General features: G+C 36.6%; 1 protein-coding gene across 8 annotated transcripts in view; it reads right to left on the bottom strand.

Annotated features, from left to right (window-relative positions):
* ATF2 (activating transcription factor 2) overlaps positions 1–17,219 on the bottom strand; it is a 102,786-nt gene that overhangs the window by 9,220 nt on the left and 76,347 nt on the right. For 4 of the 8 annotated variants that reach the window (XM_035007710.1, XM_035007706.1, XM_035007703.1 and 1 more), the window contains one exon: positions 12,146–14,679. The exons of 2 other annotated variants lie outside the window; for them this stretch is intronic. In XM_035007710.1, coding sequence (XP_034863601.1) covers positions 14,453–14,679 — 227 coding nt within the window. In that variant the 3' untranslated portion in view covers positions 12,146–14,452. Of the gene's footprint in view, positions 1–8,973; positions 14,680–17,219 lie in introns of those variants that run through there. 2 more of the 8 variants (XM_035007704.1, XM_035007705.1) reach the window with 1 other exon arrangement.

Here is a 17,219-nt window from a genome sequence, read left to right as displayed (position 1 = left end):
CTCCCCACATGCCTCCCTCTAGCAACCATCAATCTGTTTTCTGTATCTACGAGCTCAGGGTTTTTTGTTTTTATTTTTTAAGATTCCACATAAAAGTGAGATCATAACACTATTTGTCTAGCTCTGACTTATTTCATTTAGCAGAATGCCCTCAAGGTTCATCCATGTTGTCACAAATGGCAAGATTTTCTTCATTTTTTATAGTACTCCATTGGATGTATATACACATTCATCCATCTATGAACACTTAGGCTGTCTCCATTATACTGGCTATTCTAAGTAGCTGTAATGAACATGAGGGTGCATATAATTTTTCAAGTTAGTGTTTTGATTATCTTTGGATAAATACCAAGAAGAGGTATTGTTGATCATATGGTATCTCTAAATTTTTTTGAGGAACCCCCATACTGTTCTCCACAATGGCCACACCAATGTACATTCCCAACAGTGCACAAGGGTTCCCTTTTCTCCACATTATCAACACTTATTACTTTTTGATAATAGCCACTCTAAAGTGATATCTCATTGTGGTTTTAATTTGCATTTCCTTGATGATTTGTGGTAGTGGCCATCTGTATGTCTTCTTTGAAAAAATGTCTATTTGGTTCCTCTGCCATTTTTATATCAGATTTTGGGGTTTTGCTATTGAGTAGGAGTTCTTATACTTGCTTTATATGAGTTCTTGATATATTTTGAATATTTCTCCTGATCTGATCAGACATATGATTTGCAAATAGTTTTTTCCAATTCCCTAGACTGCCTTTTCATTTTGTGCAGAAACCTTTCAGTTTGATATGGTCCCACTGGTTTATTTTTGCTTTTGCTGTCTTTGCTTTTGCTGTCAAATCCAAAAACTCAACACCAACACTGATGTCAAAGAGTTTACCGCCTATGTCTTTTTCTAGGAGTTTTATGAATTAATTTTAGTTTATGGTTTAAGATAGTGGTTGTTTCATTCTCTTGCATGTGACCCTCCAGTTCTCCCAACCCCATTTCTTGAAGAGACGATCCTTTCCCCATTGTATATTCTTGGCTCCCTTGTTGTAAATTAATTGACCTTATGTATGTGACTGTACTTCCAGGCTCTCAATTCTGTTCCATTGATCCATGTCTGTTTTTATGCCATATCATACTGTTTTGATTATTAAAGCTTTGTAATGTAATTTGAAATCAAGGAGAACGATGCCTCAGCTTTGCTCTTCTTTCTCAAGATTGCTTTAGCTATTTGGGGTCTTTTGTGGTTCCATACAAATTTTAGAATTGTGTTTTCTATTTCTGTGAAATTTTGATAGGGATTGCACCGAGTCTATAATTGCTTTGGGTAGTATGGACATTTTAACAATATTAATTCTTCCAGTTTGTGAGCACAGAATATCTTTCCATTTATTTGTGGCTTCTTCAATTTCTTTGTGTCTTCTTCAATTTCTTTCATCAACATTGTATAGTTTTCAGCATACAGGTTCTCTGCCTCCTTGGTTGTTTATTCCTAGGTATTTTATTCTTTTTGATGCAAATATAAGTGGGATGGTTTTCTTAATTTCTTTCATTATTGTATAGAAATGCAACAGATCTTTGTGTATTCATTTTGTAACCTGCAACTTTACTGATTTCAATTATTAGTTCTCACAGGTTTTTTTGGTGGAGTTTTTAAGGTTTTGTATATGTAGGTCATCTGTACACAGTGACAATTTCACTTCTTCCTTTGCAATTTGGATGCCTTTTCTTTGTCTTGCCTAATTACTCTGGCTAGGACTTCCAGTACTATGTTGAATAAAAGAGCAAGACTGGGCATTTTTACCTTGTTCCTGATCTTGCAGGAAAAACTTCTAGCTTTTTACTCCTGAGTATGATTGTTAGTTGTGGGCTTGTCCTATATGACCTTTATTATGTTAAGGTAGGTTTCCTGGATACTCACTTTGAGAGGTTCTGATCATAAATGGATGTTGAATTTTGTCAAATGCTTTTTCTGCATCTTTTGAGATGATCCTATGATTTTTAGCCTTCATATTTTAATGTAGCATATCACATTGATTGATTTTCAGCCACACTTGCATCCCTGGAATAAATCCCACTTGATCGTGAAGTAGGATTCTTTTTTTTTTAAAGAGAATGCGAACATGAGTGCAGGGGGAGGAGCAGAGGGAGAGGGACAAGCAGATCGCACACTGAGTGTGGAGTCCAACATGGGACTGGATCTCAGGACCCTGCTATCATGACCTCAGCTGAAACCAAGTCAGATGCTGAACCAAATAAGTCACCCAGATGCCCCCGTGTGATTCTTTTAATGTATTGTTGAATTTGGTTTGCTTATATTTTGTTGAAGATTTTTGCATCTATGTTCATAAGGGACAGGGGACTGTATTTTCTTGTGACACCCTCGTCTGGTTTTGGTGCCATGTTTAATCTCCACATAGTTTTGAATTTTGGAATTACATTTTCTAAAAAAATTATCTCTTCGGCGCCTGGGTGGCTCAGATGGTTAAGCGTCTGCCTTCGGCTCAGGTCATGATCTCCGGGTCCTGGGATCGAGTCCCGCATTGGGCTCCCTGCTCCTTGGGAGCCTGCTTCTCCCTCTGCCTCTCTCTCTCTGTCTCTAATGAATAAATAAATAAAATCTTTAAAAAAAAATTAAAAAAAAATAAAAAAATAAAAAAATAATCTCTTTATCAAGTTAAGTCATTTTTATGGAGTTGTTATTCTACTATTTTATGTCTCTGAATTTAATCCCTTTTCCTCCCTAGCATTGTTTATCTGTGATTTTTTGTTATAATTATAAAAGTTTATTGAAGGAGAACATTACATACAGAAAAGCACACTAACCATAATCCTTTCTTTCAATTTTTAAAATATTTCTTCCCCAGAGTTTTGTCTTTTCCGCCCTTCCTTCCTCAAAGCCAACTTTGGGTGTTGTTTCTCCTTTCATTTTTTTTTTTTTTAAAGATTTCATTTATTTATTTGACAGAGAGAGACACAGCGAGAGAGGGAACACAAGCAGGGGGAGTGGGAGAGGGAGAAGCAGGCTTCCCGCTGAGCAGGGAGCCCGATGCGGGGCTCGATCCCAGGACCCTGGGATCATGACCTGAGCCAAAGGCAGACGTTTAACGACTGAGCCACCCAGCACCCCTTCATTTTTTAAAATACCCATTTCCACTGGTATTTTCCTTTAATTATCCTTTTTTTAGTATTCTTTGTTATTGTTTTCATAACTTAAGTTAGATTGTTATCTCATTTCCAGCCTTTCTTCTTTTCCTATTTAAATTTATGAAATTCCATCTATGTACTGTATGGACTAATTTAGCAGGAACCCACGTTTTGACATGTTGGGTTTTCAATCTATCTTTGCCTTCACTCTTAAGTAACAGTTAAATAATAGAATTCTGGGGGCGCCTAGGTGGCTCAGTCGTTAAGCGTCTGCCTTCGGCTCGGGTCATGATCCCAGGGTCCTGGGATCGAGCCCCGCATCGGGCTCCCTGCTCAGCGGGAAGCCTGCTTCTCCCTCTCCCACTCCCGCTGCTTGTGTTCCCTCTCTCGCTGTATCTCTCTCTGTCAAGTAAATAAAATCTTAAAAAAAAAATAATAATAATAGAATTCTGGGTTGGCTGTCATTTATCCCTCAGTGTTTTTCAATTTTTAAAATAAACTTTTTTCTGGGAAAATTTCAAAAACACCAAGTAGAGAAAATACTCCTGTGTTAGCAATTAGCAAGGATTCTTGAGCATTTTGAAGATATTATTCCCTTTTTCTTCTGACCCCTGTTACAAGTCCATTGTCATTTTTTGGTTCTTATTCCTCTGTGGGATAGTATCTTTCCTCGGCTTTTAAGATTGTCTCTGTCTTTGGTGTTCTGAAGTATTAACAGGATGTGTCCAGGAAGCGATACAGATTTATGTAAACTGTTTCTTGAATTTGTCTTTTATTGTAGATAATATTGTCATTATCTCTTTGAATATAATCTCTCCCATTCTTTTAACTCTTTTCTTCTGGAATTCCTATTAGACACACATAGGAGCTGTTTCTACTCTGTCTCACAACTTCTCTCTTATATGTCCTTTATCCCTTGATACACTGTATAATTTCTTCAAGTCTAATTTGAGTGTACTATTCTCTGCTAATAGTCTACAATTAACATACATTGACCTTTTAATTTTTTTTTAACATTTTAAACAATATGCTCAATAGAGGCTATTATTTATTTAAACGATGTGTTTATTTGACAGAGACAGCAAGCTCAAGCAGGCAGGGCTGTGGGCAGAGGGAGAGGGAGAAGCAGACCTCCCGCTGAGGAGGGAGCCCGACGCAGGGCTCGATCCCAGAACCCTGGGATCATGACCTGAGCCGAAGGCAGACACTTAACCGACTGAGCCACCCAAGCTTTTAATTTCAATATGTGTATTTTTCACTTGTAAAAGTTCTATTATTTTTCAAATCTTCCTGTTTATACTTCAGAGTGTCTTATTTTCTTAGTTTTGATTTCTTCTTTTATTCATTAGTCATTTTAACATCCTTGTATTTTCTTTCAGATTATTTTATCAGCTCAAGTTCTTGGTGCTCTAATCCTCCTGTTGTTTGCTAATCCTATTTTGTGGCAGTTTTGTTTGTTCTAACACATACTCATTTTTAGTTAGGCAAATTTTTTTTCCCTATGACACCTGAGTATGAGTTGGACTGCAGGAGTGTTCACTTATAGAGATTTTGCATTTGTGCCAAATGTATCCTGTTAATTTTTCAGCTTGATTCCCTAGATCATGTGGATGGTGCACACTGAAACAATGACACCCAACTGCACAGGGCAGGGGTGTTCCATTTTTCAGGGTAGACTTTTTAAAAATTGGAACATATGCAGTAAGAAACAAGCTTTCTTTTTATTTCTTTGTGAGTGTGATCCTAAGGTACTCCTTTAATGTGAGGGTGTAGTTTCAAAAATCAGAGAGCCCAAGACTTCTTTGCCATCCCCTGATGGTAGATAAAATCCAAGTGCCTATGAGGTTATGGTCACTTGTTCAAACCATTTTTTTTTTTTTTTTTAAGATTTTATTTATTTGACAGAGAGAGACACAGCGAGAGAGGGAACACAAGCAGGGGGAGTGGGAGAGGGAGGAGCAGGCTTCCCGGCGGAGCAGGGAGCCCGATGCGGGGCTCGATCCCAGGACCTGGAATCATGACCGGAGCCGAAGGCAGACGCTTAACGACTGAGCCACCCAGGCGCCCCCTTGTTCAAACCATTGTACTGAATATGTTCCCATAGGTCACAGAAGACATCCTTATTCCTAAATTAAGTGGTAATTCGTATCTTCACAACCCTTGACATTTTTGTTGCATGTAAACCACTTGTTTTAAGTTTTGCTTTTCTTGTCTGAGCCAGAAAGAACACTTGTTTGGGATTAGGAGATGGGTGTAGATATTGATCCTGCCACTTACTGGTTGTGCGGCACTAATTAAATAATTCAACTTTTGAGGTTGATTTCTTATTTAAAATGAGGATACGGGCGCTGGGTGGCTCAGTTGGTTGAGCATCCAACTCTTGACTTTGGCTCAGGTCATCATCTCAAGGTTGTGGGATTGAGCCCCGCGCTGGGCTCTATACTCAGTGGGGAGTCTGCTTGGGATTTCTCTCTCCCTCTCCCTCCGCCCCTCCCCACCATGCACACCTTTCTCTCCAAAATAAATAAATATTTAAAAAATAAATAAATAAAATGAGGTAATGCCATCTTCATATGATTCAGAGGTTCTTATAAGTTAGTATCTATAAAAGTACTTAATATATTGTAGAGCACCACAGAAATGAATTATTATACTATCTTGGTTCTCTTCTGACCACTCTGCCTTTTCTCTCTTACTATAATCATATGGTAATATTCAAGACTTGCTCTTCTGCCTGTCTCCCATTACATCTTGTCTTTCAAATAATTCAAGATAATTAATTCAGTCTCAGGATTTTAATGATCAACTTCCAAATCCCAATTGTCAACTCTTTTCTTACTAAAACAAGAGTACTATCACAGGGTTTTGATGATGCTTGAATGAGATAAATGGAGGTACCCTAGTAAACAATATACTCAATAGAGGCTATTATTACATTTTTATGTGCTTCCTGGATATTTACATTTTTAAAAATTCCAGTATAATATAGTGTTATATTAGTTTCAGTTGTACAATATAGTGATTCAACAATTCTATACATTACTCAGTGCTCATCCTGGTAAATGTACTCTTAATCCCCTTCACCTATTTCAACCACCGTCCCTCACCTCTCTGGTAACCATCAGTTCTCTATATTTGAGTGTTTTTTTGCATCTTTTTTTCTTTGTTCTTTGTTCATTTAATTCCATGAGTGAAAACATACGGTATTTGTCCCTCTCTTTTATTTCAGTTAGCATTATGCCCTCTAGATCCAACCATGTTGTCATTGCAAATGGGAAGATTTCACTTTTTTATGGTCAAGTAATATTCCACTGAATACACACACACACACACACCACTTCTTTATCCATTCATGTATCAATGTACTTGGGTTGCTTCCATGACTTGGCTATTGCAAATAATGCTGCAATAAACATCGGGGTACATACAGCTTTTTAAATTAGTGTTTTAGTATTCTTTGGGTAAGTATCCAGTAGTCAAATTACTGGATCATATGGTAGTTCTATTTTTAACTTTTTGAGGAATCTCCATACTGTTTTCCACAGTAGCTGCATCAGTTTGCATTCCCACCAACAGTGCCAAAGGGTTCCTTTTCCTCCACATCCTTGCCAACACTTGTTTGATTGTTATGTTTTTGATTCTGACAGGTGCAAGGTGGTATCTCATTGTGGTTTTGATTTGCATTTCCCTGATGATGAGTGATGTTGAGCATCTTCTTGTCTATTGGCCATCTGTAAGTCTTCTTTGGAGAAATGTCTGTTCATGTCTTCTGCCCATTTTAACTGGATTATTTGCTTTTTCGGTGTTGTGTAAGTTCTTTATATATTTTTGATATTATCCCCTTATCAGATATATCATTTGCAAATATCTTCTCCCATTCAGTAGGTTGTCTTTTTGTTTTGTTGATAGTTTCCTTTGCTGTGCAGAAGCTTTTTCATTTTGATGTAGTCCCAATAGTTTACTTTTGCTTTTGTTTCCCTTGCCTTAGAAGACATACCTAGAAAAATGTTGCTATGGCTGATGTCAGAGAATTTTTTATTTTTTTAAAGTATTTATTTATTTATTTATTTGACAGAGAGAGACACAGCGAGAGAGGGAACACAAGCAGGGGGAGTGGGAGAGGGAGAAGCAGGCTTCCTGCAGAGCAGGGAGCCCAACGTGGGGCTCAATCCCAGGACCCTGGGACCATGACCTGAGCCGAAGGCAGACGCTCAACAACTGAGCCACCCAGGTGCCTAAGTTAAGTGATTTTTTTAAAAAAGACTTTTTTACTTATTTACTTGACAGAGAGAGAGGGGGGAGTGGCAGGCAGAGGGAGAGGGAGAAGCAGGCTTCCCGTGGAGCAGGGAGCCCAATGTGGGGCTCGATCCCAGGACCCTGGGATCATGACCTGAGCCGAAGGCAGACGCTTAACGACTGAGCCACCCAGGCGCCCCTGAAGTCAGAGAATTACTGCCTATGCTCTCTTCTAGGATTTTTATGGTTTAAGGTCTCTCACCTAGGGCTTTAATCCATTTTGAGTTTATCTTTGTGTATAGTGTAAGAAAGTGGTCCAGTTTCACTTCTTTGCATGTAGCTATCCAATTTTCCAAATACCATTTGAAGAGACTGTCTTTCCTCCACTGTATATTCTTGCCTTTTTTGTTCTTGATTAACCATATAATTGTGGGTTTACTTCTGGCCTCTCTATTCTGTCCTGTTTGACCTGTGTGTCTATTTTTGTACCAGTACCATACTGTTTTGATTACTATAGCCTTGTAGTATTTCCTGAAATCTGGGATTGTGATACTTCCAGTTTTGTTCTTTTTCGAGATTGCTTTGGCTATTGGGGTGCCTGGGTGGCTCAGTTGTTAAGCATCTGCCTTCGGCTCAGATCATTGTCCCAGGGTCGTGGGCTCGAGCCCCGCACTGGGTTCCCTGCTCAGCGGGAAGCCTGCTTCTTCCTCTCCCACTCCCCCTGCTTGTGTTCCCTCTCTCGCTGTGTCTGTCAAATAAATAAAGAAAATCTTAAAAAAAAAAAAAAAGATTGCTTTGGCTATTTGGGGTCTTTTGTGTTCCACGCAAATTTTAGTATTATTTGTTCTAGTTCTGTGAACGATGCTGTTGGCATTTTGATAGGGATTACATTAGAACTATAGATTGTTTTGGGGAGTATGTTAACAGTATTTGTTCTCCCAATCCATAAGCATGAAGTATCTTTTCCATTTGTCTGTGTCATCTTCAATTAGTTTCACTGATGTTTTATAGTTTCCAGAGTACAAGTCTTTCACCTCCTTGGTTAAATTTATTCCTAGGTACTATATTCTTTTTGTAATTAGAAATGGAATTGTTTTAATTTCTTTCGGCTACTTCATTATTAGTGCATAGAAATGCAACAGATTTCTATATGTTGATTTTGTATCCCGTGACCTTATTGAATTCATTCATTGCTTCTAGTCGTTTTTTTGGTGGAGTATGGACATTTAATCTCCAAAATACTAAACACCTGTCCTTCCCAAATTAGCTCCCTTTCCCAACTTACTTATTCTTACAAGTGATACCACCTGTCTTTCAAGCCTCAAAAATGGGAGTGTTCTTTCTTTGCTTTTCATCATCTCCCTTTTAGTCTATAAACTCTATAGGTATTTCTTGCAAAATATTTCTTACACCTATTCCTTTTGCTACTTATTGGCCCTTCTTCCCTAGTGCTTATTACAACTCATGCCTGAATTACTGCAACTTGGTAGCTGATTTCCATGTGGACCAGCCTTCCCATTATTGTCTGTTCCTTAAACCACTTTCCTAATGTCCCTTTTCTGAAAGTCGATGGTTTGCTAGGTTTTAGAGTCCCAATCAACTCTGAAGGCCCTCTATAATCTAGACTACTAGTTATAGCAGGCATACAGATGTCTTTTATGCAAGCTCTTACAATGTCATTTTCGATGATAGCGCACTGCTTCTGAGGCACTCCTATAGCATCTACAGATAAGCTATTGACAAGGATGTTTATGCTTCAGCAGATTGCCTCATGGTGCTGGAAGTCACCTCAGAAACCATTAGCTGAACTGAATAAATTGAGATGTAAAAGAAGTACTTTCCTAAAAATTTAGTAGTTGGGGAAAGTCAATAATTATCTGATTTTTTAAACGTCCAGATTAATTAATGCTAGGATAGTATTATTACCTTTCATTTTTCACTGATGTTATTTAATTAGACCCTCTGACAATTTTAACAAGCACAATTCCCAAAATGGACTTTAAAAGCTACATGTTTAAATTACATGTTTAAATTACAAAAATTTGGTAGAAAAAAATCAAACAATACAGTAATAATGGATAATGCAAAGGGTTTACTTTTGAAGATAGATGTATTGACAAGGTTTATTTCCTCACAAACAATGCATTTGTTCCCAATTCGGAGAACCTTACAATAAACAACTCTATCATCTTAAATTCTGCTAAGTAAACCCCATTAAATAATTATTGCTTAATTTTTGTGTCAGGCTATAAAAAACTGCATCTCTTCCTAATTTACATGCCCTCTTTGGGAGAACATTCTTTTTTTTTGGTGGTGGTGGGGGTCTACTTTCATAGAAAGTGATTTCTAATGTAAGTGAATAAAGTAAACCAATCTTTATCGGACATAACTGACAGTTAAAAATGAGATTCAGACTCAAATACTTTCCCAAATAATTGAGGTAATGCATGATAGAGCCATGGCAACTATTTTGTTAAACAAATTCTAGCTCAAGGAATGGTCTCAAATGTAAAATTTAATGCAAAATAAAGAGGCAAGGGAAGGCATTGTGACCATGACCAGGTTGTACCAAGGACTTCCTCTTCTCAGAAAGCCACTGGAAAAATTTTCATGTATATTTGAGGAAAAAAGATGCAACTCACTGGACCACTGTTGAATAACAAAACCCTTTCAGAGTGCTGTGACATATTTGGTAATTTTACAACTAACATTTGATTTGGTGCTTTGGACTGCTACAACAGAATAAAACTATGCATATTTTCTCTTTTATTGTAGGTTCCAATGTCACATGGCCTTTGTTATTTCAGAACTAATAAATCCTTTAGTTTTGAAACATTTTCACTGATTGTTCTTTTTCTATGGCAATTTACCATTTACTTAAATGGTAGAATGCTTTTTCCAGTAAAGTCTTTATTCTAAATTTTGTGTGCATTTTTCTCCACATAGAAGGGTGCTAAACTCTCTAGGATCTTAATACTTTGCCTCAATGAACGACCATGTCTCAGTCAGTTGTTAGTCTGGAGAGACCTGTACTTTTTTTTAAAACCATGTGGGAGAATTAGGGAATATATTTGTATTTATTAATAGTTTAAAGAAATGATTTTTCATAACTACATCAGACATAAAATGGTACAACTTTCCTTCAAAAGTAACCATTAACCTATGGTCAAGATAATCTAGAAATATCAGATTTAAAATGTTTTTCTTCTAAATGTCTTTTAGAACTAATTGCTTTGATAACTGTGTCATCTAGGCATTTTTTTTCTGTGTATCTGTGCATGTGTATATTTACATAAATGAAGGCCTAGGAGTAAACAGGATTCTCCCATAGTTATACTCTCATAAGTAAATTCTTAATGTCAAGCATTAATTGCTACACAGTCTGAGATGCAGAATTAATAAAACTACATTTAACATTAAGTACACGCCAGAGACAAGATTATTTTCCTGTCCTCTGAAACAAATCAATGCCAACATGAGTTTGACCTTTTAATATTTCGTCAAATTTTGTTAGAGGAGAACATCACCTTGTCTTCATGAAATCTTTTATCTAAAATCATGTAATCCAGATTAAGTACATTCGTTAGAATGTGTAATTCAATGTAAAAATTGGCCATTTGATTTTTTGCATCTCTTCAGATTGGCTCAATCTGAAAGAGAAGACTGAAATATCACTTCACATGCTCTCCCGCCTCTGTTTCTTAAACCTGACCACTTCTAACATAATATACAATGTATTTAGTATGTTTATTGTTTTCCCCCAACACTTTCCTGCCCACCCACTTTAGAATGTAGCTCCAAAAGGCAGGGATTTTTGTGTTTGGGCTACTGGTGGATTTCCAAGTGCCCAGAACAATGACCAACACACCTAGTTAAGCACTCATTCACTGAATAAAACAAAGTTGTAAATGCATTCAGAGATATAACAGCACGGGGGTGGGGGAGCAAATCATCTTGCAGGCCACTTTAAGCTCTGACTACAATGAAGAGGGGGCTCCAGGATTTGGAGTAGAGAAGTGCTATAAGCGGATTCACATTTGGAAAGCACCACTCTAACTGCTGTACTGAGGATGGTCTACAGTAGGCAGGGGGGAAGCAAGGAGACAGTTACAAGGCAAATACAGTAACCTGGGTGACAAAAAATGAGGGCATGGATCAGGATGATAGCACTGTACAGGATGAGAAGCGGCTGAATTCTCGACCGTTCTGAAGGAAAAGCCAATAGCATTTCTGGATAGTCTGGAGGTGGGCTGTGAGAAAAGAGGAATCAAGGATCACAACAGAGTTGTCCCAGCTTAAGCAACTGGAAGAATGGAGCTGTCATCAGTGCCTTATGAAAGACTGCTGGAGAAGTACACTTGAAGGGAAGGTGGGGCATGATGAAGAGTCAGTGCTGGACATGTTACACTGAACTATAGTTAACACACAAAGTTGGACACGATATGTTTAAGATGTTTTGTTAGGCAGTCGCCAAGAGATGCCAAAGGCTGGTGGATCTGTGGGTGGCTGTAGTTGAGGGAAGGTTCCTGGCTGGGGAACATTAGAGGTTCACTGTATATGAATGGGGTTTAATGAATGCAGAGAAGAACAAGGCCTGAGCACCCTGCAGTTGAAAAGTCTTTGAGAAGCAATAAATTTTATAACATAAATAGAAAGACTACCTGGTTCTTCTCAGGTAATAAACGTCCTGAAGAAAAAAAAACACCCATATTATTATCAGGTGATGTTACTTTATGAAAGATAGGTAAGGACAAGCAAATTATGAACATAATTTAAAGATAGAATTTATTCTCTGATGGTTTACTCATGCAAACTGCACATAAAAGAAAGTAGTACAGTTTGTGTAACATTGCAAATATAAGGACTCAAAATGCTAGGTACAGAAGTAGTGTGACATCCTGAAAGTCAAAATGGAATTTGTGTATACAACTAATAATGATTTTTATTTGCTGAATACAGAATGATTTACAATGAAAGTTTTGCTAACCTTGGTAAGTTCATTAACCGTTTACATGACTTCTTACATCTATGTAGTTTTATTTTACAGTTCCAAGAATTCCTGTTACCCAAAAACTTTAACTTGCATAAATAATAAAAGAAAAATGTACTGAAGGACTTAGGAGAATGAAAAAATTGAGGCTTTTCCTAACCCATCCAAACTACAATAAAAAATAGCCGCCTTGCAGAATTCATATTTTGTGCCTTTGAGATCAACTCCTTAGCAGAACTATGGCAAAGTCACGATTAGAAATTCATTACTTTAAAATTATAAAATCAGTTTAAAATAAAAAAAAAATTTAGAAGTAGGATTATCAACTAAAAATGCTCACTTTTAATAAGCCAAACAATAAAAATCCTATTATCTTCATACCTAAAAGTCCTGAAATGTCATTTGTATAATTTGAATGTTTCCCAGTTTGGAACTTAGGCAGGTGGGATATTTCCTGGAATTATCAAGGATATTCGATATAGGTTTTTTAAATGTCAGTCTCATTAGGAGATGGCACTGAGACGTTCGTAAATAGTGTAGTATAGATGCAGAACAAACTACACAACTTATTATAAATGCATTACAGTTATTTACATAATGGAATCCTGCTTGAATGCCAGAAGTTGCTACTGGGTAGGACTCATAACTATTTTACAAAGTTTTCTTACACACATCTACTACTTTATTTTTAACAATTGAGTCTATTTTAAAATATTGTACTGTATTTTGAACATAACTGCAGAATAAAAATAGATAATGGCACATTAGAAAACTCAGTATCCCACAGATGATTGGATAATGAGAAAAGTGTACCTACAATCATCTCATCAGAAACAAACTACATCATGGAATGTTAGTTATCCAAGCCTGCACAGTAATGACATTTTAAATTGCAATCATCTATTGGCCAGCATCACACTGAAGGCATCATTAAACATTCAAGCAAAGACTGCTGGCATAAACTATTGAAAGAAACATACATACACACACACACACTCTCTCTCTCATCCACTCTTGCTTCCCACATTATAATTACATTGTTCTAAAGATAGATACTGATTTTTTTCCCCACGAGAAACTTTATCAAAATTTGCTACTAAAAGATGACAGTGCTTTCACAAGAATAAGTACAAGTTAGCTTGCAAGTACAAGACAATGGGGGTAAACAGTCTTAGATTTTCTAAGTAATTTTTAGGCTTTTTCTGGCAACCATACCATACTTGATTATGCATAAACTTCTCAGTTTGTAACCTGAAATCTGCAAAAAAACCCAAAACCAAAACCTAATTTCAAAAAATTATTAAGATATTGGATAACCCTGTATCGTAGATTATATAATTTCATATTTAATAGCCTCAAAACATAGGGTTTAAAACACTGAGGATTTGAAAAATAGTCATTTTGAAATGATAAAGGATTCCAAATTCATGTCTACTTAAAATCTTAAAGAAAACACACGATTAATGATCTTGATTTAGTTTCAGAGTGTGCATAAAAGCATCGTATGTCTCTTACCATGTTTCAGTCACTTAAAAAGTGTTTTCTAATGTTTTTCCTTTTGCATAATGTGCAAAATAAAAGGCAAAAAGATTAAAAGCAAATCTCTATCTTTCTCTTGCTAGTGCTTTATGACCTTGTTAACATTACAAAGTCAATAGGGACTACGCAGAACTTTGGTATAAATGATAAACAATACTACCATCACAGTTGAGGATTTAGAGGTGGTCAAAAGAAATGGAAGTGGGAAGAGATTCAGTAACACCCCCATTTATTAAAACACCACCAAATTAAAAGTGAAATAAACCACAATGAATTATAATACAATTTACACATTGAGCACAGGAAATTAATAAATCTAACAATATTTATAAAAAAAGCAAAATCAGTCTTTTTCCAGAGACTAAAAACTGTTGTTCAGTCTGATCATCAACTGCTGCTACACCAACTTTAGAGCCAAATTTAATTTCAAGTAAAAAAAAAAAAATTTACAACCACAGATTTCGCATAAATGGAAACTGGTCTTTCCTTGATTTCCCTTTGAAGTCACTAATGAGTATCTAAAACTGCCACACTGCAGGTTTTTAATCAACTTCCTGAGGGCTGTGACTGGGAGGCAGGAGCCATAGCTATCTGCGAGAGCGCAGGCTCTGTACTCTGGTCCGCCATCTGCGTGAGGACTGACGTGGCCACAGCTTCGGCCTTGGAGGTTGAACTGACTCCATTGGATGTGCTGACAGAACTATGCTGTATAGCTTCTGTATGTGGACTACTTGGCACTGACAGGTCTTCTGAACTATCATCTTTATCGGCGGCTGAGTGGAAAAAAGAGAAGTTACTGTTTCTTAAAGACATCTCTCTGAGAATGTGTCAGTCTTTGTCAGTATACAGAGTGAAAAGTTAGGCTTTTACAAAGTCGCTTATTGAGCTAAGTTGCTATGACTGGGCCTGAGTAAGTGAAAGGTGCCTGTAAGTCTGAAGCAGGCAATTTCACCACAACAGGTCAAATGAAGGTACAACCAGGCACAGGGAAGCATGTGCGTGCCCAGTGCCTCACAGAACAGAGCTGAAGTATTTGCTAAATAGTGTTAAGAAAATCCGGTAGGAATTTGGGAGATAGCCTTGTCCTTACAGATATGATCAAACACTTATCAAGTAACACATTTAACAAAACCAGTCTGTTTGCCTACATGCCATTCTTATTAAAAGATAAAAAAAAATTTACAACCACATGCATAAACAAAATGAATTCTTACATACAAATTACATTTTCCAATTATTCCCTCTGCAATCTCCAGAACTATATTTATTCTGGCTGACTTTCCATCTACTGCAGCAATGGGCGATTACAACACCTGATTCTAATGATGCATCCACATGAGAATAAGCAATATTTAGAATCTAAATGCCACCAGCTGTTATAGCTGCATGAATTAATTGGGGTTCAAATAAAAAATTATATAAAACTCTAGACACTGCAATGGAAAAGATATTCAGAAAGGGGCTAAGTATTTATGAAAAGCTACCAACTTTAAGGCTTGAACAATGAATCTCCTACACCTTTCTCATTTTAACAGGATGGAATCCAGCTACATCATTTAGTGAAAAATTTGATATGCACAACACACAAGCAATTATAACAAATGTAACTTAGGAGATACAATGATAACATGAACCAATAACTGTGAACCCCATCCCAAACTTAAGAGAACACTGCCAATAACAACGATGCTTCCTGGAGGCTCGTCTCCTCATCAAAGGTAATCACCATTCTGATGGTTCTTTAACCATTCCCTTGTTTTTTGTTTGAAACTTTACCAAATGGGTATGTCTCCCTGTACAATATTATTTAGCTTTGTTTATCTTGGAACATCCTGAAAACAGTATCATACTGATGTGTTTTTGTACTTTTCACTGGGCATTAAAATAATTTTTATTTAGTGCTTAAAAGTAACAAGCAGGCTTTCTATCAAATCTGACAATGCAAACTGGCCTGCTTACTAATGAAAATCAATTATTAAAAGACTGTGGACCCTTAAAGCAGGACTCATCCTATGATTTGTGATGCAGAAGACAGGGGGAGGAACCTGGCCAGCCTGACTTCAGTTCAAATAAAATTCCTCATTTTGAGAGTTTTCTGAAATACAGTACTTACAGAATTTTGACAAGCTTGCCTCAAATCCATGCATTTTTGTAAAGCAGTTTTTAAAATGTATTAGACAGAATCCCATCTTCTCTATAAATCTGCTATAAATGCAAAATCACACCTCAAGATAAAAATTTGACCTCAAGATACAATAAAAAAACAATCAATAATCCTTTTAAAATTATATAAAGCAGAAAGGACACTCTTCTGATGAAGCAATAACAAATGTTATAAAATATTTATAATTCAGTTAAACAGCCAATACAACAGTTATGTGTTCAGAGAAACCCAAACCCTGGCAATGACACTTTAACTGAAAAGAAAACCAAAGAGTTCTCTTCTTTGCACTACTCTTCTTCAACAGGAAAATTGACCTTTCTCTCAATGTTAAGTTCTAGGGATACACCTGCTCTCAAAAATAAAGAGGCTGATCTGTGATGAGAGGTATAAGGAAATTTAAATACATAGTGGAGGCAAGGACTCCAAATGAAACAGTAAATTGTAAGGACAAGTGCCTATGTCCAGACTTTCAGAATTAGGTAAAGCAAATCCTTAGGCTGTACAAAGCATCAGGTACTCACTTATAAATGACATAATTATAAATTTTATATATATATACAATATCTTTATAATGTGATATACCTGTACCTATGTCCACTTCTAGAAGGTCAGGAGAGAAAAATCATTAGTATAATCATAAGCACATAGTATACTCTTACTGCACTCCAAGAGCCATTTTCAGCCCTAAAGCTACAAAACCCCCAGCTATTTGACAATTCACACTATGAAGTTTTCTACCTATGTTCATACATATTTTCATTAATGAAAATATAAGCTCTCAATTACATTTAGGGCCCAAGAAGCTTTCCTTCCCACTTAAGATTATAGAGACAAGTAAAATACCATTTTAATTAGGCCCAGAGATCTAGAAAATATCAATTAATGGTAATAAGATCACTCTTGTGCTTTATTCTTCATAGAATCCAAACATTAAAATGTATTCATATTTTCATTCATGGTTTATACTATTTGATTGCTAGTGTGACCCCAATTGTCAGGGCTTTCCCATGACTTAGGGGTTTCATTCTACAAGGTGGGGACTTGGAGCCTTAGAACTGAGACCCTATGGTGTGTGCTTTTATACTGTCACCTTTACCTAAAAGATTTCGTAATATTCCTTAATTTCTATTAAACCTTAATTTCACAAAT

Source organism: Mirounga leonina, unplaced genomic scaffold, assembly GCF_011800145.1.
Source record: "Mirounga leonina isolate KUSES-001 unplaced genomic scaffold, KU_Mleo_1.0 Mir_151, whole genome shotgun sequence".
In the NCBI taxonomy this organism is placed as follows: Eukaryota; Metazoa; Chordata; class Mammalia; order Carnivora; family Phocidae; genus Mirounga; species Mirounga leonina.
This window is presented reverse-complemented; position numbering and strand designations above follow the sequence as displayed.